The sequence below is a fragment of the Miscanthus floridulus genome, chromosome 8 (genome assembly GCF_019320115.1).
Source record: "Miscanthus floridulus cultivar M001 chromosome 8, ASM1932011v1, whole genome shotgun sequence".
Taxonomy (NCBI): Eukaryota; Viridiplantae; Streptophyta; class Magnoliopsida; order Poales; family Poaceae; genus Miscanthus; species Miscanthus floridulus.
Genome location: NC_089587.1, coordinates 104,517,054 through 104,539,680, shown reverse-complemented (window position 1 = coordinate 104,539,680; position 22,627 = coordinate 104,517,054). Strand labels below are relative to the sequence as shown.

At 46.1% G+C, this 22,627-nt stretch overlaps 1 protein-coding gene across 1 annotated transcript; it reads left to right on the top strand.

The window, feature by feature from the left end:
• Positions 1–13,916: 13,916 nt before the first annotated feature.
• LOC136469674 (uncharacterized) lies at positions 13,917–21,585 on the top strand. The gene is made up of 4 exons (XM_066467772.1): positions 13,917–13,952; positions 14,019–14,075; positions 14,814–15,410; positions 21,559–21,585. The coding sequence occupies exons 1-4, from the start codon at positions 13,917–13,919 to the stop codon at positions 21,583–21,585; spliced, it is 717 nt and encodes a 238-aa protein (XP_066323869.1).
• Positions 21,586–22,627: the final 1,042 nt, after the last annotated feature.

The window sequence follows — 22,627 nt, the reverse complement described above, 5'->3', positions numbered from 1 at the left end:
CAAATTTTATCGCTTTTGCTTTTATATACTACATTAAGTGATTAGGAGTCAAGTGGAAACCTAATTGGTGCATTACCAACCTTGTTTTTCCATATCTACCTTGATTACCTGTTTTATTCATAAATGTCTAGTTATGCTTAGTCATGCTTAGTCAGGTGATTACCTGTCACCTGCGAGTTTCAAATGTATCTTTGGTTACTTATGTTATCATGAGATATGAGAATATGAAGTAATAAATCTAGACCGAGCGGACTCGGTGTGTGAGAGCCACAAGACATGGAGGTCTTGTGAGCGGCTTATTTTCGCCTGTGTCGATTATGGTCCGTCCGTTGTTGAATTGCATGAGATGAGACTTTGTAGTACTAACCACATACTCTGGTGTGGGGGTATTAACCCCTATACCCTTATGGCTAGGCTTGGGCTGGCCTGGATCAGAGGGTCCGGTCCACCAAAAAGACGACGCGTGGCCTAGTCAACCTGTTCAGAGTCCCACGCAAGGAGTCAAGACAGATTTGGTGATCAAGCAAGATCCTAGTCGGTTAGAATAGGAATCCTTATCTGGCCACCTATGGCAATTGTAACCGGCTAGGATTAGTTTCCAGATCTATAGCCCTGCCCCCTCGGATTATATAAGGTGGGTAGGGGACCCCTCTAAAAAACATCTCTCATTGACATACAGCAATACAATCAGACGCAGGACGTAGGTATTACGCCTTCTTAGCGGCCGAACCTAAATAAAACCTCATGTCTGTCTTGCGTCGCCGTCTTGTTTGTGGCTTGCGCATCTGTCTACCGACAATCTACTACCTTCGGCATACCCCTAGGTAGACTGCTGACCATATTTCGTCGATAGTGGCGCGCCAGGTAGGGGGTGTGCGTACTGCTCTCCAAGCAAACAAGATGGCCATCATCTCTGGCTCTGTGGCTACGCCGAATGGCCTCATGTTCACTGTCGGCCAGATCACCTGGACCACCGGCTCCGACGACTTCATCGCCATGACCATGGAGGAGGCGTGGATTCAATCTGCGTCGACCGCTGCTTCATCTGCATCAGCTACGGCTCCGACCACGGTGGATACAGCTCCGACCACGCCTACATCATCTTCAGCCACACCGACAACCCGTCGTCCGCTTCCCCACTATAAAGGGAAGCAGATCGACAACACCGACCTGCTCGACTCCATCGATCGGGTCAGCACCACTCGCTGAAACCCTAGCTCTGGTAAGTTCAATTCAAAGTCAACCTAATGAGCAGGTAACTGCTCCCCACAACAGATCTACCTGACTAGCTTGGGCCAGTCGTCCTGCATGACTCGGTACAGATCTCATGGTCATATCTACTCCTAAAGGGTGCTCCGCTCGTCGCCGGCCAACCTCCACGACGGGTCTCTGACTCTCCGAGTATGAAGCCTCGATGCAGAACTACCAGGCCTAGCCCTACGGCCTACAAAATGCTGCCTCCAACTACGCGTATAAAATCCATCCACACAGTCCAAGAGGGTGACTCTAGCTCCTCGTCTGGCATCGCATCTAATGCCTCCGTCCACACTGAGCTCCAGCATCACGATGATGAAGGCGTCGAATACGATCTGGATATCCCAGACCACACCCTAGGGTTCCCACAATTCCTGTCTTTCCCACCAAGGCGAGGGGATTTGATTAATGTTGTCAGTAATGATGAACCACCAGCAGTCAGTGAAATAGAACAAGAAAGGATTGCACACGAAGCACGCAATATTGACTGGTTTAATCACCAACAAATCGAAGCCGAAGCAGAAGAGGAGGCATGACGCATAAGGGTCCAGCCATGCGACCTCAACAATGCCTTCGACAGGGTGGGGGACAAACAGGTCTTTAGGACTCCATGCGCCAATGTAGCCATTGCTATGGCGACAATGCAATGGCTACCTAATACCCTGAAAACCTAGGCAGTTCGCGATGATATACAAGCTTATCTGACGGCTGCTATGGCCCAGACCGTAGAGATTGTAAATCAAGCCTGAGCTGCATCCATCTCAGTCGAGTCAAGCCACAGCCGCCAGTACTCAAGTCACTCATAGCCACCCAACCAACATGGCTCACGCAACAACAACCCATCAGACAACCATCAAGGCAGAAACGGTGGCCATGATGGTGGTCGGGATGACAACCGCTGTCGGGAGGACAACCGCCGCGACGTCCGGGATGACAACCGCTGAGACAACCGCGATAATCACTGCGATAACCATGGTCGTAGGGCTAATCTAGATGGCAACCGAGATCACCACGATGGCAATAACGATCTTCACCATTACCTCGGAGGACGTGATCTGCGCGATCGCATCAACCAGAGAGCCAATGATCGTGCATCCCATGAAAGCTATCGCCGTATGGAATATGATACTGCCCACGGCCCGTCGGGTTTGAAGCAGTTTATTCTACACCTTCACCAAGTCATATGGCCCAAGAACTTCAAGCTCGAAAAACTTCAGAAGTACGACGGTAAGGAGAACCTTGAATTATGGGTCATGCTCTATGAAACTACGTGTAGATCAGCCATGGCTGACGAGCACGTCATGTCTAACTACTTCCCAGTCGCTGTTGGCCATGCAGGTCACCAATGGCTGGTCAGCTTGCCAATGAACTACTTTGATTCTTGGCAAGAGCTCAAGCAAGCCTTCATCGACAACTTCATTGCTACTTGCGAGCAACCCGGCAACAAATATGATCTGCAGCGGATCCAAGATCGGAAGGATGAGCCACTGCGAGAGTACGTCCGGCGTTTCTCGGAGATGCGCATCAAGGTCCCATCAATCTCTGACAACGAGGCAATCGAGGCTTTCATCACTGGCCTACGCTTCCACGACGCCCTAAGGGATAAGCTCCTTCATAAGAGACCTGAATCAGTTATAGCGCTCCTAGCCACTGCTAAGAAATATGCGGACGCCAACGACGCTAAAAAGATAATTATCGAAGAAGTAGCAAGGGTTCCACGCTCCGACCACCCCCCACACCATGATGACTATCGTGGTAACCATGGTCAGAACGACAATTTTGACCGCCGCAACCAGCGCAATGACTCCCATGATCACCACGACCAACGTAATCAGCGGCATAACCGCCGTGATGATTACAGGGGCAAGCGTGCTCGGGAAGACGATGGCGAGGTCAACACCGTTAAAAAAGGAGGCGGACGTCGTAACTACAAAGAAGACTATGTCAAAGCATTGAAAGGGCCCTACTAGCTCCATCCCCTGTCAAACCACACCATGGAGAATTGCCGCGTTCTCAAGTCTATCTACACACATCAATAGGCTCTGGATACATCCGACAAGCCTAACGACGTAGGGGAACAGGGCAACGAGGATAACGACGATGAAGATGTAGATCCCCATCACAAGTACGTTAAGCCAACCGATCGCGTGCACACCATCATTGGAGGCAAAGTGTCCATCGAGACCAAACGAGAATGCAAGCTCCTCGCCCATGCTTGCTTGAACGTGGCCAACACCGACAACCTCATCGCCGATCCACGGCTCCCTCCTTGGTCTCACCGCGAGATATCCTTCAGTAGAAAAGACCAATGGGCCGTAATACCTGAACCAGGACATTTTCCCCTAGTCCTCGATCCTTGTATCAACAAAGTTCAATTCGACAGAGTGCTGATTGATGGCGGTAGCTCCATCGATATACTATTCAAGAATAGTCTGCCGGCCCTGAAGATAACCTAGGTGGATCTCAAGCCATATGAGGCACAGTTCTGGGTGTTCTCCCCGGACAGAGCTCTACACCTCTCGGACAGATCACGCTACCTGTGCAGTTTGGGACCCTAGACCACTTCCGCACTGACTACGTCAACTTCGTGGTCGCTGACTTCGACGGCACCTACCATGCTATCCTTGGTCGACCATCGCTCACCAAGTTCATGGCCATACCTCATTACAGGTATCTAGTGCTCAAGATGCCTACCGAGAAAGGAGTTCTAACCCTCAGGGGTAATGTATACGCAGCTTATACCTGCAAAGACAACAGCTTTAAAATAGCAGAGGCTCACGACCTCTCTATTCGCATGGCTGAGACCATGCTCGACACCAAGAAGACCTCGGCCGACCACCTGGAGATCCCAGAGCTCGAGGCTCCATGCAAGAACGTCAAGTCCAAGGAGCACAAGGTGATCCAGCTGGTCAAGGGTGATCCCAGCAAAACGGCCCTTATCGGGGCCAACCTGGATCCTAAATAGGAAGACGCGCCCGTCAGGTTCTTGAGGAGCAACATGGATGTGTTTGCATGGAAACCTGCTGACATGCCCGGTGTATCTCGGAACTTGATTGAGCACTCCTTGAATGTCAATGGCAAGGCCAAACCTATCAAGCAGAAGCTACGACAGTTCGCTCATGACAAAAAGGAGGCGATTAGGGTAGAAGTTACACAGCTTTTGGCAGCCAGATTTATCAAAGAAGTGTATCATCTGGAGTGGTTAGCTAACCTGGTTCTTGTACGCAAAAAGAATAATGAATGGAGAATGTGCGTTGATTACACTGATCTCAACAAACACTGCCCTAAGGACCCCTTCGGCTTACCTCGCATAGACGAGGTCATAGATTCAACCACCGGTTACGAGCTGCTTTCCTTTCTCGATTGCTACTTTGGTTATCACCAGATTGCTCTCAAAAAGGATGACCAGATCAAGACATCTTTTATCACACCTTTCGGCGCCTACTGCTACACGACCATGTTGTTCAGGCTCAAGAACGCCGGGGCTACCTACCAACACGCTATACAGGCTTGCCTCAAAGACGAGATAAAAGACGACCTCGTCGAGGCTTATGTTGATGATGTAGTTGTCAAAACCAAGGAAGCACATACCCTTGTAGACAACCTGGAACGCACCTTTGCAGCCCTTAACACATTCCAATGGAAATTAAACCCAAAGAAGTGCATCTTTGGTGTTCCTTCTGGCATACTACTTCGCAATGTCGTTAGTCACGACGGCATACGCCCTAACCTGGAGAAAGTCAAAGCTGTCTTGGACATGAAGTTGCCCAAAAAGGTGAAGGATGTTCAGAAGCTTACTGGATGCATGGCCACTCTCAGCCGTTTCATATCAAGATAAGCTGAAAAGGGATTGTCGTTCTTTAAACTGCTCAAAGCATCCGAGAAGTTTGAGTGGTCGGAGGAAGCAGACGCTGCCTTCACACAGCTGAAAACATACCTTACGTCACCTCCGGTCCTCACTGCTCCCAAAGAAGACGAAACACTCCTGCTTTACATTGCGGTGACTAATCGAGTGGTCTCCACTGCCATGGTGGTCGAGCGCGACGAGCCTAGCCACGTCTACAAGGTACAACGACCAATCTATTTCATCAGTGAGGTACTCAATGAATCCAAGACCAGGTACCCACAGATTCAGAAATTGATCTACGCCACACTGATAACATCCCAAAAGTTGAAACATTACTTCGACGGATATCATGTGGTGGTCATGACTGAGTACCCTCTACGTGACATCATTAGCAACAAGGATGCGAATGAGCGCATCGTCAAATGGGCAATGGAGCTATGCCCCTTCTCCTTGGAATTCGCAAGCCGTACTACAATCAAGTCTCAGGCACTCATCGATTTCATCGTCGAGTGGACAGACTTAAGCACGCCTGCCTCTCAGGGGCCCGACGAGTATTGGAAGATGTACTTCAACGGCTCTCTCAACATCGATGGCACAGGAGCAGGAGTCCTTTTCATGTCACCATCCAAGGAGCAGCTCCGGTATGTCCTCAGGATTTATTTTCCAGCATCTAATAATGCCGCCGAGTACGAAGCATGCCTACATGGTTTGCGCATTATGGTCGAGCTCAGTGTTAAATGTCTCTGTCTACAGAGACTTGGCTCTGGTCATCAACCAACTCAACAAGGACTGGGACACGACCAGTGAAAAGATGGATGCATACTGCAAATCGATCAGAAAGCTAGAAGGAAGGTTTTATGGCATCGAGTACACACATATGGTCTGGGACAAAAATCAAGTAGCAGATGCGCTGTCAAAGTTAGGATCATCCTGAGCCAAAGTCCCACATGGTGTATTCATCCAAGACCTACTCACGCCTTCCATCGAAGAGGAAGATCCCACGGTCGACAAGCCTCTAGACAAGCAATTGGTGGCTACGGTTCCAGCGTCGAGCACCACCGAGCCACCTTCGACCACTCATGAGCCCGACTGGAGAGTACCTTTCATCAAGTACCTGATAGATGGCAGCGGTTACACTAATCGAATAGAAACTGAGCGCCTGATGCGTCGCAGTAAGCAGTATCTGCTCGTCGATGACAAGTTATGGCACAAGAACGCAAAGGAGGAAATCTTGATGAAGTGTATAACCCAGGAGGATGGCGAACATCTCCTAGACCAAATCCACTCTGGCTCCTATGGCAACCATGCGGCCTCAAGAACGCTGGTCGGCAAGGCTTTTTGAGCAGGGTTCTATTGGCCGTCAGCTATAGCCGATGCAGAAAACCTAGTTCGCCACTGTGAGAGTTGTCAGTTCTTCGCCAAGAGAATCTACATACCAGCACATGAGATCCAGACAATACCAGCCTCTTGGCCCTTTGCATGCTGGGGACTGGATATGATCGGGCCCTTCAAACCGGCTCCTGGGAAATTTACATGTGTCTTTGTGCTGATCGACAAATTTTCTAAGTGGATAGAGTACATGCCTCTGGTACAGGCATCCTCAGAAAAGGCTATCACGTTCCTCGACTAGGTCATCCACCGCTTCGGCATACCCAACAGCATCATCATTAATCTAGGTACTCAGTTCACCGGGAACTCTTTTTGGGACTTCTGCGATGAAAGGAGCATAGTAGTAAAATATGTCTCGGTGGCGCACCCTAGAGCTAATGGACAGGTCGAGCAGGCAAATGGTATGATTTTGGATGCATTGAAGAAGAGAATGTATAGAGAAAATGACAAAGCTCCTAGAAGATGGCTCAAAGAGTTACCAGCCATGGTCTAGGGCCTCAGAACCCAGCCCAATCGTAACACCAGCGTCTCACCATACTTTATGGTTTACAGCACTGAGGCGGTCCTCCCAGTAGATATAGCTTTTAGATCAGCACGGGTTGAGAACTTCGATGAAGGCAAGGTCAACGAAGTGTGGGAGCTAGAAGTGAATAATACAGAAGAGAAGCGGCTCAATTCTTGCGTACATACATCCAAATACCTTGCTATTTTGCGCAGGTACTACAACAAGAATGTTAAAGAGTGGTTCTTCGTGGTCGGGGACTTGGTCCTAAAGTGGAAGACAAATCAGGCTGGTGTCCATAAACTCGCAACTCCATGGGAAGGGCCCTTCATGATCAGGGAAGTCACACAACCAACGTCTTACAGGTTAGCTCACCTGGACGGTACGAACGTACCCAATTCATGGCACATCGACAAGCTTAGGCATTTCTATGCTTAACTACTGAGATATGTACTCCTCTGGTACTTTCGATTTAATTCAATAAAGCTATTATGATTTCTCCGACTACTATGATGTGTCACTTCGAATTTTACGGTTATTCTAACTTAGCCAGTCAAAGCCGACCACCATTCCTTCTCAGGTTTTCGGAGCAGGCCCTGTCTCCGATTCCTCCCAACGCGTGCATGGGATCCGCTCTCTACGCTATGGGTGATCAGCAGGTTCCCCCTGGTTTGACTTGTCCACGTCTACGTGTGCATAGGTCACGCACCTCACACTCCGACCACATGGCAAATCAGGGCCATACAAACTTTTTAGGATGACATGTCGAGTAAACTGGTACAACTAAATAGAACGCTAACATGTTCTCACTTAGTTACACCAACGCGAGTTTCAAGCTTAAATACGTTTTATACAAAACAAACAAGCTTATGATGATATATAGTTATGTTATTATAAGCTTGCCTGAAGAGGCCTAAGTTTACAATAACACAACTACGTCCTTCTTCTACAGCTCTAGCCTATCCTGTTGGCTGGTCGGGGCACGCGGCACCTGCTGCTCACTGCTTCTGACATCCTGCTCGAGTCTCAGGGACTCTTGTACTGGTCGAGCTGAAGAGGATGGCCCCGCCGATGCCTGGCTGGTCGAGACCGTAGGCTTCACCGATTGGCTCACAACTGATGGCGTTTCTAGCTGACTTGTTGACGGCGTACCCTGTATAGGTGCTGTCCCACCTCCACATAGGTTAATGTCGCCAATTATCTTTCAAGATAGGTCCAACTGGGGCATCTGAAGCTCCTTAGCCTTGTCTGGATCTACCTCCTTTAGGTACCCAGCCTCCAGGCGCTTGAGATCGATCAGGGGGTAGTGGGCATGCACCATGCTTAGCACATGTGCGCCTGTGTACTCACCCACCTCCTTCACAAACTCTTGGAACCATCCCTATGCCTTTCGGCATCTCTCGACCAGTCCGAGCTGTGGCGTCCTTGGCACTTCATTTGTAAGCGCTGGGTCGATAAGGTTGAGGACGGGCAAAATGCCAGTTGCCACTTCCTGGCACCGGTTCTTCCATGTGTCCCGATCCTCGGTGATCTCTAGGCATCGCACCTTCCAGCCATCACGATCTTTCATCACGGTTTCTAGATGCTTCTTGGCATTGACTTTTAAAACTGCAAACCGCAAAAGACATTAAAATGTCACACCACGACAAGATAACGTGGGCAACAGAATGACCAAGGTGGTCTGGAACACTTACTTTTCAGTTCCTCCTTTATCTTGGTTGTGTGGTCTCGGAGTTGCGACTGGTCGTGCGCCAGTTTCTTGTTGTCCTCCATCAGGTGACCACACTCTATGGCCACACGACTATTCTCCTCTTGGAGACAGACTACTTCAGCTTCTAAGCCTGCACTACATCTGTTACTGCCAACAATGCAACAACACGTGTTATGCACTTGTTGTGATAAAGTGACAACTTACTTGTTTTTTCCTGCTCTTTGTTACTGAGCTGGACGACCAAGTTCTAGTTCTGTGCCTCTTGCTCCATCCTCTCCTGGTTGGTGGCACAAGCGTTCCACCTCGGCCGCCAGTTCTTTATTGCTTGCTATGATCCCCTCAATTTGGTCGAAGCACTTCTTTCGGTACCTTGCGGTCTTCATTAAGTCCTACATGTACAAAAACTAAGCCAGACAGTTTGACTGGATAGCAGGATTGAGTGGTCATGCAAAATATACCTAGACTTCCGTCACCAGATGTTTTGCCGCTCGTTCAACTTTCATGGTCTCTTCGACCTCTGGGATTTCTTCATGAACAACCCATTGGTCGTTCTGCCACCGCGACACATATACATGTTGTCGTTTGTCCTAGGGACAGCCCAAGACCTCCTCTACTTCATCCTCTTTGGCCTCTTGTTTGGGTAGCAGCGCTGGTCCGGAGTTTGTAGCCTCTGCAATCACTATGGCTTTCCCACGGGCCGTAGCATTGGCAAACGTGCTCTGTGCCACCTCCGGCTGCTGCTCCTCGGTTTGGTCTGTTACCCTTGGCGCTGAAGTGTCCCCTTCAGCAGGGTTAGTGCTCAGAGCACCTATACTTGGCTTGGCTCTCCCCTCGACCAACTGCTCGGGGACTGTAGTCTGGCCGCTCATCTGTTGAGGCTCCAGTGGACTTTCTACTACAGGTTCCTCCATAGCCAGCTGCTGGGCAGTTTTCTTCGCCATTACTAGTGGAGCCACGCCACTCCTAGCTAGTTGGTCAGGATTTTTGGTGGACGCCGACCTAATATATCAGAGATAAGTTCAGAAGACAACAGTATTCAATATAAATTGTAAGCTTACATCAAGGTTACAAATACTTACAGCTTGGAAGCATGGAACGATGTGGCAAAGGTGCGTCTCTTCGGCCGTGCTTGCTCCACGTGCTCCGCGGGTGCCACTGGGTCTCTTTCTATGACTAGTATCAGTGCCGGGGCTTGATGCTCGACCCCTTTGCCGCATGTCCTCTGCACTGCAGTGGTCGGCGATGCGAGTCCCACTGGCACGAAGGAGCCACCCTACTCCGTCGACTCCAGTTGCCTCCTCCTCTTTCGAGGGACGAGTCAAAAGATGTCTGCATCCTCTATTTCATCATATGACAATGTAAAGATGGCCTAACGACGCTTGCTGGCTACTGGCCGCTTACCAGTAGCTCTGGCCATTGCCTCCTCCCCATCTCTGAGTACGGCCCAGTCGACGTCTTCGATCCCAGCGCTGGTTTGGGCGGTTGGGCCAGCAACTTGCGGCCAATCCACACCAGGGGGTGGAGACACGAACACTGCTGCTCTGTCACAACCATTAATCTAGGAAACATAAAGGCAATAACACACTAAGTTTCTCTTACAACATAACACTACGGGTACAAGGCAGCATAATTTACCTTTAGGGTGGTCGGGCTAGCTTTGAAAGTGTGCTCAATGTCGCTCAACTTGACATAATTTGGATCAGCTAAGTTGAATAGCTCTCCAATCCTAGCTTTCACTTCTATCTTGTCAAGCGCCTCTTGCCTGGTCCTCATTGGGTCTACGCTACCTTGGTACTTGTAGCCAGGATGTACCCTCCTCTGGTAGGGCTGGATCCTTTGGCTGATGAAGTTCTCGACCACGCTCGGACCATCCAGTTTCTTCCATGGGATCATCCCAAGAAGTTTTGAGATCTGTTCCAAGTGCTCGGGCTTCTCTGACCAGCTGTTCTTCTTCTCCAGAATGAACCCCACGTCGCACAGTGTGATCATGTTCGACTCTTCGCGGATGTAGAAACACTTCTTGTACCAGTCGTCCAGCGATGTGTTCCAAGGGCAGTGCAAGTACTGGGCCTTCATCCCATCACGCAGATTGAGGTACACACCTCTGGCTATCTTCGAGCCGCCGCTTCCTTTCTTCCGTAGACAAAAAAGATGACGAAAGAAGTCGAAATGGGGCTGGAAGCCACCATATGCTATGCAAAGATGAATGAAGGTGGAGACAAGAAGAATCAAGTTGGGATGCTGTTGATGCAAAAGTGGATCTGCAAACACAAAGGACTAATACCCGAATCAATATCCAAAGCATGCCAGTCGATTTGACCTGTTAATCGACAAGGATGAAGATACGAGCACTTTGGTCCTGACAACAGCGATACGCCCGGAAGTCACCGCCAAGAGGTACTCACGCGGAACTCGAGGATTGCTGAAGGTCGCACTGAAGCGATGCAGCTCGCCGAATCAATGAGAACTCGTAAAAGGGAAAAATAATGCAAATTGACGAAGTCGCTGAAAAATAAGTAGATGCAAATAGGAGTAAAAATTGGTTTTGATATTGATTGATTATTTCATTACATTGCCCCTTACTCCATATTTATACCCTGATCTAAAGAGACACAACCAAACACAACTAGGACACCAAGCCTATATCTAAGGAAACACGTGACTCTTACATGAATCATACTCTAACAAATATAGAAAAGGAAACCAACTCCTATCTATTTCCCTGTCCGCCTCAATTACGATGGAAATCTCACCGTCCTCCTTCCCATCGGCATACTCCCTGTTTCATCGGCAGTAGTCTTCAAATCTTCCTTCATCGGCATACTCCCTGTTTCATCAGCAGTAGTCTTCAAGCCTCCCTTCATCGGCATCGACAATAACACCTCCAACCTTATCGGCAACGTCCACGTCTAAATCAACCTTTCCATCGACCACCACCAGCTATCGGCAACCATCTTTACAAGCTGGCTTTCATCGGCTATCAGAGTAGTAACTTTCCTCTTGCCGATCAGTCTACTCTGATCATTTTGACACGTGCAAAAAAACGGTGTCAACACATGCCCCCCAATTTCGGAGTATAACCATTAATGCTCCGAAATTTACTCCAAATAACATTTGCCTTCGCCCGATTACCGTAACTCATTCTCCAAGCCAAAACCTGATCTGTTATCAAATCCAATCAAATCTAATCCTGATTCACACACCTCAGTAAATATGACACAATCACCAACCACTCTTGCTTTGATTATGGTTAAGATACTAAAACAATAATCCATCAGCAAGATCCTAACATGATAATGCTATCATTTTCAGAATTAAAATATCCTGTACCGATATCCCTTCCAAGTCATGATTACTTGCCATCAACTCATCTGTGCAATCCCCTGATTATCGTGCGAATAGTTACCATATCCTTCTGAACCCCCTCGACCTACATGCGCGTGGTATAGAGATAAGTCCAAAATACCCCGACTCCAAGCGGCTTATAAATAGATTCCTCCGGAATGCTCGTCTTCTACCCTTAGACTTCAATCTTTGACATTTTCTCTTTCCGGCGGCGACCCCGACGAACACCTACGCGACCTCAACCAACAAGAACTCTTCTCCGGCGTTAACCTCAAGTCTCCGGCTCGTACCCCCAGCTTCCTTAAGACAATGGACATCAACTTCGACGTCCCCACGGTTCGCTCCACTTCCATTACCTTTTACTTTGATTCCTCTAGTTTTTTGCAAATTCATACATTTGGTGATTTTTCCTTTCTTCTGTTCTCCGGATCCTTTAAACTTAGGAACTGCGCAACAAATTAGTTATTCCAACCGATCAGCCGCATGTCCAATGCCTTGGACCAATGGGCAACCCAGATCCAACCGATCTGATCAATGCAGAGGTTAACAGAATCCCCTTTAGAGCCCAAAATTTCTCTCCGAATTTGTGGAAAGACACATTCCGATCTTGGCCCAAAACCACCAAAGGGTGGAAAGATTGGTACTTGAGGGTTAATAGATCGATGCAAGTATACTAGGCAGAACGAAAGTTAGACCAATGCATTAGGCTATCTATTGCCGATATGCAGAAGAATGAATCGATGATGATTGCAGCTGCTTATTTCTGGTCAGACACAACCAATACTTTTATGTTTGGACATGGCCCAGCTACTCCCACCCTTGCCGATATCCACATGCTTATTGGCTTGGACATCTCAACTGCCGATGAAGGCTCCATCTATGGTAGAAAGTCTGAATATAGGGTAAATACCCGCAACATCAGCGGTTGGACGGGATACATTCAAGAATACCAGAAGACCGGGACACTTAACCAGAGGGAACATGCCACATTCCTGAATATGTGGTTAGAAAAATTTATCTTCTGTGGTCGATCAGTAGGACCAACCAACGCCTTCCTCCCTGCAGCTGAACTTTTGGCTAATGGCGTAAGGTTTCCTCTTGGCCGATACCTTCTGAGCTCCACTTATCATCTTCTTCATCAAGTGTCTCAGAAACTTTTGCTTGGCGAACCCATCGGCAACCTAAGAGGCCCGTGGTGGTTTATCAACATGTGGTTGAATGCCCATATGCACAAACGCCTGCAATGGGACTTTTTTGCTCAACAATTCCCATGAGAAATTGCTGAAGACCATGTGCTTGGGGACGATGAATCGGCAACACGCTCACCCCTCAATTTTGGTGAAGCCATAATTGTCCTTCCTGGAACAGAGGCCAATGAAGACCAGATCGATAGATTCTTCCAAAGCTTCTACAATGGTCTTTCTCGTGATCATAGGGCCTGGGTACCTTATATTGACGAAGAAAACAGATTCCCCCATCTTTTCAACTTTGCCGATGACACTCTGAATCAGGATAAGGAACTCATGATGGCCATCATTACTCCCAGGGCAATCCCAGTAAATACTTTTGGCAGCGGGAAAAACACCAACATTACGTATGAATTTTACAACCCATCGGTAGTATCCCGTCAATTGGCTTTTGGGCAACTGCCAATCAAACTTTGTTTTGCCGATGTGATCAAATCCAGGGAAACAATTACCTACGGAACAGATTGGAACAAGGTAGTACAACTCTCCCCCGATGCCGATACTGCAGATGTTGATATATCCACCTGGACGCCAGTATCTTTCATCACCGAGTCATATAAGCAATGGTGGCGAGAGTGGAAGGAACAATTGTTTGCAACTTCTGCTCACACATATCGGCACATGATCGACCCTGAATACGCCATCCCTGATGATGCAGTAAGTGTCTTTTAACTCCCTTCTGCTTTTTCCTTCATATACCAGTAACTGACTCTCTTATGACAGGTTAACAACCCAGCACCATCAGTGAGCAAAAGTGGGAAACCCTTGAATCTTCAGCCTGTTTCCCCGATATCACCGATCGGCTACAACGCCCCCACCTTAACTGCTTTGACTCACCAGAAGATCCGTACCAAGACCATCACCTCCAAGTCCAAATTGGCTATAGCTAGGGCCACTCCATTGGCTGCTGCTACAACCTTGGTCAAGGCATTCAAGGTAACAACCTTGTTTATTTCTACTTATGCCGATCACAAACTGTATTAACATTAATCATCAGGGGGTGAGAGCTGCTGCTGGATCGTCATCGGCAATTCCTCCGATATCAAGCACCACTTCTTTTGACAAACCTTCAGAGGTATCCTCTTGACTTCACATTTTATCCGTTAAACATCATATCTTATACTTGTTTTGTAGCAACAATTGGGTACATCGGCAAGCGTACTAGATGTCCAAGCTTCACAACCAACGAATGCCGATGCCCCCCAGCCAATCGTTGCCGATGCCCAAGCAAAGCGCAAAGCTTTAACAGATGCTGAGGCACAGCCAAAACGACAAAGGTCCATGCCGATCCCTACATCTGCCCCAACGTCATCGGTCATCATACCTCAAGCACCAACCACCGATGAAGTCACAGAAGATATCCCATCGGCAAGCTCAGCCGATCCCTCACACGGCATACTCCAGGTTGTTTCCTCCAGTCAAGCATAGGAAATTGCCTTGAAACAGGTAAACCGATTAACCTAGCTGATTTACAATACTCATACTTATCCTTAACTGACCTTCTTTTCTTTTCCTCAGGAACAAGACTCCCCAAACAGTCTATTCTCCTTTGCTATTGACATTTCTAACGATGACGGAGATGAAACAAGTTCTTCCCTTGCACTGGGAACAATATCGGCAGAAACTAAGTCCAAGTTGGAAGCTCTCCTGAACTTGCTACAGCAGGATACCGCCCAACTGGTAGATGACTCGGACCCCGCGAAAGCAATTTTCAAAACAATCCGTGCCCAGGTCCGTGCCGATGTTGAAGAAGTACTCTTCCCAGCAGCCCATTTAGAAAGCCGCCAACTGCAATATCAACGGGCTGCTCAGCGTATTGTTGATAGAGCAGCTCAGGCTCAACTCAAAGAAGAGATGCTACAACTGAAACAAATTGTCGATGAGAAGCATAAGGGCATCGGCAACTTGCAGACTTCGGGTGCTGAACTTAAGCAGAAAATCTTGGATTTATCAGCAAGGAAGATGGCTCTATTGGCTGAATTGAAAGAAGTCGAGGCAGCCTTGACTCATGCCCAACAAGAAGAAAGCCAGTTACCCAATGCCATTAGGGCCCTTCAGCAAGAAAGAGACATCCAGGCTCGCAAAGCCTTGACCATGAAGAAAAAACTCAAGCCTGTGGAGGGTGTTGCCGATGAAGACATCAAAGAAATGGAGGAAACCGACCAGATTCGCCTGCGTGCGATATTAGCTATCCAATCTTTGTTAAACTTGTAAACCTTGTTTATTGTATCGGCACTTTACGAGACATCGATATTCTAGCCGATAGGACTGTTATCGGCACTTATACTTTTATGCATCTATCCACATACTAGGGTAATATTTTTTTAAATATTTCCCATTTAACGCTCTGGGAAACACAACCCCTTCGAGGGTTTCTAGAATATATGCGTTACCAGGAACAGACTGATTTATCTGATATGGACCTTCCCAATTAGGAGACCACTTTCCGAACTTTGAACTTTTAGTCCCAATCGGTAAAATCAATTTCCAGACCAGATCTCCATCGGCAAACTCCTTTACCTTCACCTTCTTGTCATACCATCTGGCTACTCTTTTCTTATTTTCTTCGATGCTAACTAAAGCCCTTAACCGATGACCCGCCACATCTTCCAACTCATCCTTCATAAGAATATCATAATCATCGGCTGTCAGCTGATTTTGAGAACGTATTCGCCTAGAGCCAACTTTAATTTCCCAAGGCAATACTACATCGTGTCCATATACTAACTGATAAGGCATTACTTTGGTTGCACCATGACATGACATCCGATATGACCATAAGGCTTCATTCAATACTGTATGCCACCTCCTAGGATTTTCTTCAATTTTGCGCTTAATGAGTTTGATGATCCCTTTGTTAGAAGCCTTAGCTTGACCATTAGCTTGAGCATAATATGGAGAAGAATTTAAAACTTTAATTCCCATACCTACAGCAAACTCATCAAATTCCCCTGATGTAAACATAGTGCCCTGATCGGTAGTGATAGTCTGAGGAATACCAAATCGGTAAACAATATGCTCTTTCACAAAATCAATCATATTAACCGATGTCACCTTTTTTAAAGGAATTGCCTCAACCCATTTTGTGAAATAATCGGTAGCAACCAGAATAAATTTATGTCCTTTGCTCGATGGCGGATAAATCTGACCAATGAGATCGATAGCCCATCCCCGGAACGGCCAAGGTTTGATTATAGGGTTCATAGGCGATGCAGGCGCTCTTTGAATATTACCAAACTTTTGACATCCCTGACATCCTTTAAAATATTTAAAATAATCTTCAAGAATAGTCGGCTAATAGTATCCATTCCTTCTGATCATCCACTTCATCTTGAAAGCCGATTGATGCACTCCACACACTCCTTCATGAATTTCACCCATCAAAGTTTTCGATTCATCACCGCTAACACATCTGAGTAAAACTCCATCTATAGTTCGATAATATAATTCATCATCGAGGAGCACATGCTTAGTAGCTTGGAACCTTATACGTCTTTCAACCTTTTTATATGGATCCCTTAAATAATCGACAATCTCCTTCCTCCAGTCATCGGTACCGACTGCCGATGTTAGCACTTCCTGAATAGGCTGATACCCTGAAGCATGCTGAGCTAGTCGATTAGCTTCCTCATTATGCAATCGAGAGATATGTTCAAGACGAAAATCTCTAAATCCTTTCAACAATTGCAAACATCTTTCATAATACGAAATCAAAGCTTCACTTCAGCATTCATAAATTCTAGCCAATTGATTTATAACTAGCATAGAATCACCAAAGATTTCAATAGCATCAGCACGTATCTCCTTCAGTAATTCTAACCCTTTTATCAAGGCTTGGTATTCAGCCTGATTGTTCATCGATGTAGCAACAATCGGCAATGAAAACTCATACTTCCTTCCTAGAGGTGAAATTAACACAATGCCGATACCTGCTCCTTCACCACATGTGGACCCATCGAAGAAAAGTGTCCAGGGAGCAACCTCCAGAGAGTTCACCGTATCACAATGCTGAGTGACAAAATCAGCCATCACTTGCCCTTTAACTGCCTTAGTTGATTCGTAACGTAGTTCAAATTCTGACAATGCTAAAATCCACTTGCCGATTCTACCACTTAATATCGGCATCGACAGCATATACTTGACTACATCGTCTTTGGATATGACCGTACATTCGGTAGATAACAAATAATGCCTTAATTTGACACAAGAAAAGTATAAACACAGACATAATTTTTCGATGGCCGAATACCTTGTCTCAGCATCCACTAATCTTCTGCTCAAATAATAAATAACACGTTCTTTCCCTTCAAATTCTTGAATAAGAGCTGAACCGATAACTGTATCATCAGTTGACAAATATAACCTGAAAGGCTTCCCGTGTTGAGGTGGAACTAGCACTGGAGGATTTGTTAAATATTTCTTAATTTCATCGAGGGCTAACTGCTGCTCAGTTCCCCATACAAATTCCTGATCGGCTTTTAATTTAAGTAATGGACTGAAAGCCTTGATCTTACCCGACAGATTAGATATGAATCTTCTAATGAAATTAATCTTACCGATCAACGATTGCAATTCAGTCTTACTGGCAGGAGCAACCACCTTGTTAATTGCATCAATAGACTTCCTACTGATTTCGATGCCCCGCTGATGCACCATAAAACCCAAGAATTGACCTGCCGATACACCAAACACACATTTATTAGGATTCATCTTCAATCCATGCTTCCTTGTGCATTCCAGTATCTTTCGTAGATCGGCTAGATGTTTTGTGATATCTCCAGACTTAATCACCACATCATCAATGTAGATTTCCACTAATGTGCTGATGTATTCATGAAAGATAAAGTTCATAGCTCTTTGATAAGTAGCACCGGCATTTTTCAAGCCAAACGTCATGACTACCCACTCAAACAACCCTACATGACCTGGACATCTGAAAGCAGTCTTGGGAATATCTTCTTCAGCCATGAATATTTGATTGTAGCCTGCATTACCATCCATAAAGCTGATAATTTGATGTCCGGCTGCAGCATCAATCAACAAATCAGCAATCGGCATTGGATAGCCATCCATCGGTGTGGCTTTGTTGAGATTCCTGAAATCAATACAAACATGAAGTTTTCCATTTTTCTTATAAACAGGAACCACATTAGAGGTCCACTCCGCATATCGACACTGCCGAATAAACTTTGCCTCAATTAATTTAGTTATTTCGGCCTTAATATCAGGAAGTATATTAGGGTTGCATCGGCGCGCTAGCTGCTGATGTGGCCGAAATCCAGATTTGATAGGTAACCGATGTTCAACTACCGATCGGTCTAATCCAGGCATCTCAGTATAATCCCAAGCAAAACAATCTTTATACTCTTTTAACACATCGATTATTTGCTGCTTACACTTGGAATCTAACTTAGCACTAATAAAAGTAGGTCTTGGCCTATCGCCATAACCGATATCTACTTCTACTAAATCATCTGCCGATGTGAACCCTTGACCTAATTTTCCATCATCGGCAAACTTATCCATTAAAACTCTTCTTCAGAACCGACTGCTTGGATCGGTGGAATTTCATAATCAGTAACTCTAAGGAACTCTTTTTCCCAAGCTTCTCCTGATATGCATTTAGTTCGCTCATAAGTTTCTGATTCTGCCGATGCGATGATATAAGAAGAATCACCAGGGACAACCTCAATCTTATCCCCAATCCACTGTACGAGGCATTGATGCATCGTAGAAGGAACACAACAATTAGCATGAATCCAATCCCTTGCTAGAAGCAGATTATATGCACCCTTGCCATTAATAACAAAGAACGTCGTCGGCAAGGTTTTGCTGCCGATGGTCAATTCAACGCATACTACCCCTTTAGCCGGTGACACATTGCCTTCAAAATCTTTCAGCATCATATCGGTTTTGGTCAAGTCTTGATCCCCCTTACCAAGTTTCCAATACATCACATAAGGCATAATATTAATCGCAGCCCCTCCATCAATAAGTACCTTAGACACAGGCTGCCCATCAACTCTGCCCTTCACAAACAAAGCCTTAAGATGTTGTCTCTCGTCATCGGTAGGTTTTTCAAAAACAGCCATCATTGGATCTAGTGTGAACTGAGCTACTTGATCAGAGAGAACAACTTCTTCCTTATTATCAGATAGTGCCAAAAACTCCATTGGCAACATGAATACCATATTAACATCTACCGATGGACCTTTATTTTTGTGTTTTACCTACCACTGCTGATGACCGGACCTCTCATTGGAGGAATTTTCCTCTTGGTATAAATCTTCCTGACGCTCACGTTGCATCCTCCTTCTCTGTGTCTTTGTCAAACCCTCCGGGCACCATCGAGGAAACTTGGTTTTCCACACCGGTTGATAACAGGTTCTAGTTGATTCTACATGGCGTATATTAGGGTCCCTGTAGAATATTTCCTCATCGGGAACTCTTGCGTTTGCCATCTCCTCGAGCTCCTCTTGATTCCTTGGAAAATATCCAGCGCGTTTACCAAGCCTTTCATGTACACTAAGTCTGCCCCCAGCCGATCATGTACTGATGCTCTGCCTCTGATCGGCTCATTGATAGATAAACCCTGAGTACCAGGTTGAAATCTCCTTTCTAACCGATTGACCCTGTAATAACCATTGCACTCAGGGCAATTTTCAACAGTTGGTAATTTAATACCTTCTTCCCAGCAATGGATAAAAAACGGGCACCTCCAATGATCTTTATGCCGATGCCATTCTTCCCGACGTCTCTCTTCTTGCTGTTGTCGATATCAGTCATTTCACTGACGCCAACTCTCCTGCTGCCTTCGATGAGTAATCACAATGCTAGGTCGAGGAGGATTTTTGGAACTACGGCTTTCCCCCAGCAAGCCTTTTCTTTTTGCGTCATCGGTAGATATCCGATGTTGGGGATCTACTGACGCGTTTTTCTCAGCAGCCTCTGATGTCAATACTTTAGTCTTCCCTTTGGCCTCCAACGTATTTGCTAGAAAAGGGTGTTGATCAATTTTCATCGGCCTCTGGGCATTGGAAGTACCAAACTTAATTCTCCCAGATTCAATAGCCGATTGTAACTGTTGCCTGAACACCTTGCACTCATTGTACTGTGTGAAGTTGCATTATGCCATTTGCAGTACAAGATCTTCTTCAACTCTTCTGCCGATGGGATCACATGATTAGGTGACAACTTGATTTGGCCCTCTTGAAGCAGAAGATCAAATATTTTGTCGGCCTTGGTGATATCAAAGGTAAACTTTTCTGGCTCTTTTTGACCAAAGGGACAAGATATCGGCTTTTTATTCTTAACCCACTCAGCTAAGCCGATAACTGGTTCTTCATCAGAATCAGAATCTCCTACTTCTTCAACAAATGATACCTTTTTATTCCAATTCTTTTTAGGTTCAAAAACCCTAGTATCTTGATCAGAGATCCTTTGCACAAGATGACTGAGACTTTCAAATTCCTGAGAAGCATATCTGTCTTTAAGATGTGGCAATAACCCTTGGAAAGCCAGATCGGCAAGCTGCCGATCATCCAGCACCAGACTGTAGCACTTATTTTTTACATCTCGCAGCCTTTGCACAAAGCTCTCTACCAATTCATCATTGCGCTGTCTCAATTTTACTAAATCGGTAAGCTTCTTTTCATGGATTCCAGAAAAGAAATACTTATGAAATTGTTGTTCTAGATCAGCCCAGGTAATAATAGAATTTGGTGGTAATGAAATGAACCACGTAAATGCTGATCCAGACAAAGATGATGAAAATAATCGAACTCTTAATTCATCTCTACCAGCTGCCTCTCCACATTGAATAATGAAGCGATTGACGTGTTCCATTGTTGATGTGTCATCTTGCCCGGAGAATTTAGTAAAATCTGGTACCTTGTACCAATTTGGGAGAGGAATTAAATCATATGCAGGAGGATATGGAGTCCGATAAGAATAAGTATTGACCTTGGGCTTTATCCCAAACTGATCCTTCATAATTTCTGCTATCCTATCGGCCCAAAAAGCATCAGCCTCCTGATGACGAGCTGGTTGAATTTCTACAGGAAGTGCCTCTGATATCTCTCCACGTATCTTCGTGGCCCACGATCTCCAGCAATCGGCATATTTGCCGTTACTTGTGGTCCATTAACCTATTGGAAAGGATTCATCGGCTGTGCTGCCGATGCTTGATTCTGGACACCAGCTTGCATATAACCTTGTTGAATCCCTGCAATCTGTTGATTTTGCTGAACTGTATGTTGAGCAGGTAACTGTCCTGACCAACCATTACTAGAACTCATCGGTATGAAACTTGCTGATGGCTGGTAATTTGCTGACATTGTTGGATAATTATAACCAGCTTGAGGCATGAACTGAACCCCAGTTTGACTCATGACAGGGGCTTTCTGCTGCATCGGCAGTAAGCTTGCCAATGGATTTAAACTGGGCGTTTGAACCAAAGGCATCTGGAAACCCCCTAGAGTTGGTTGCACAGTAGTTGCTGTGGCATATTGAGGCACTTGGGCCATCGGCGAAATAGCCAATGGTATAGGAGCTTTTCCTACTGCATCAAACACTTGAGGTAATCCAGGATTGAAAGCAGATGACTCTGGAGGCATACCATATCCCCACCAATTAGTAGGATTCTGGCTATTCTGAGACACAGGGCCTGACATAGCTGATGCCGATAGATCTGTACTAAGCTGAATTCGTCCTCCTGATCGTATCGGTGTAGATTGAATATTAGGTAAACCTGCCGATACTGGAGAAGAAGTAACTTCGGTACCCACAACGGCCGAGGGAGCCAATGGAGTATTAACAGATACCGGCTCTGGTTGGTGATAGGCAGGCCCAACATAATGTGATGTCGTTTGTCCTTCTTTGAGAGTTCGAACCACAGCAGTATGAACAGTATTGGACAACACATTGGAATGATTAATTAAAGAATGATTTACTGCAGAATTAACCATCTCTTGAAGTTTACCAGGATTGGAGTCAAAGGTAACCTGCCGAGGTAACGGCAAATCTTGCTTCTGGATGACTTGTCCACTCTTGTTCAGGCTAAATGATTTCAGACAAAGCTGCTTATATTCTTCTACAGCCTTTTCCATAGCCTGCCTCTTTTCTTCCTTAAGATCTTCTTCTGATACCACGATAATGTTCCCCGCATCGATCTCGGAATTGAACATACTGATCGGATTGATTTGTCCCACCGGGCGTGCCAAAAGATGTGTTGATGCAAAAGTGGATCTGCAAACACAAAGGGCTAATACCCGAATCGATATTCAAAGCGTGCTAGTCGATTTGACCTGTTAATCGACAAGGATGAAGATACG

Bases quoted from the DNA above. Each gene is read 5' to 3' on its own strand.
- LOC136469674 (XM_066467772.1), top strand. From the start codon at position 13,917: ATGATCGACCCTGAATACGCCATCCCTGATGATGCA. The intron at 13,953-14,018 runs GTAAGTGTCTTT...CTCTTATGACAG, and splicing joins ACGCCATCCCTGATGATGCA to GTTAACAACCCAGCACCATC. The intron at 15,411-21,558 runs GTGGAGGGTGTT...TATGTTGAGCAG, and splicing joins TGAAGAAAAAACTCAAGCCT to GTAACTGTCCTGACCAACCA.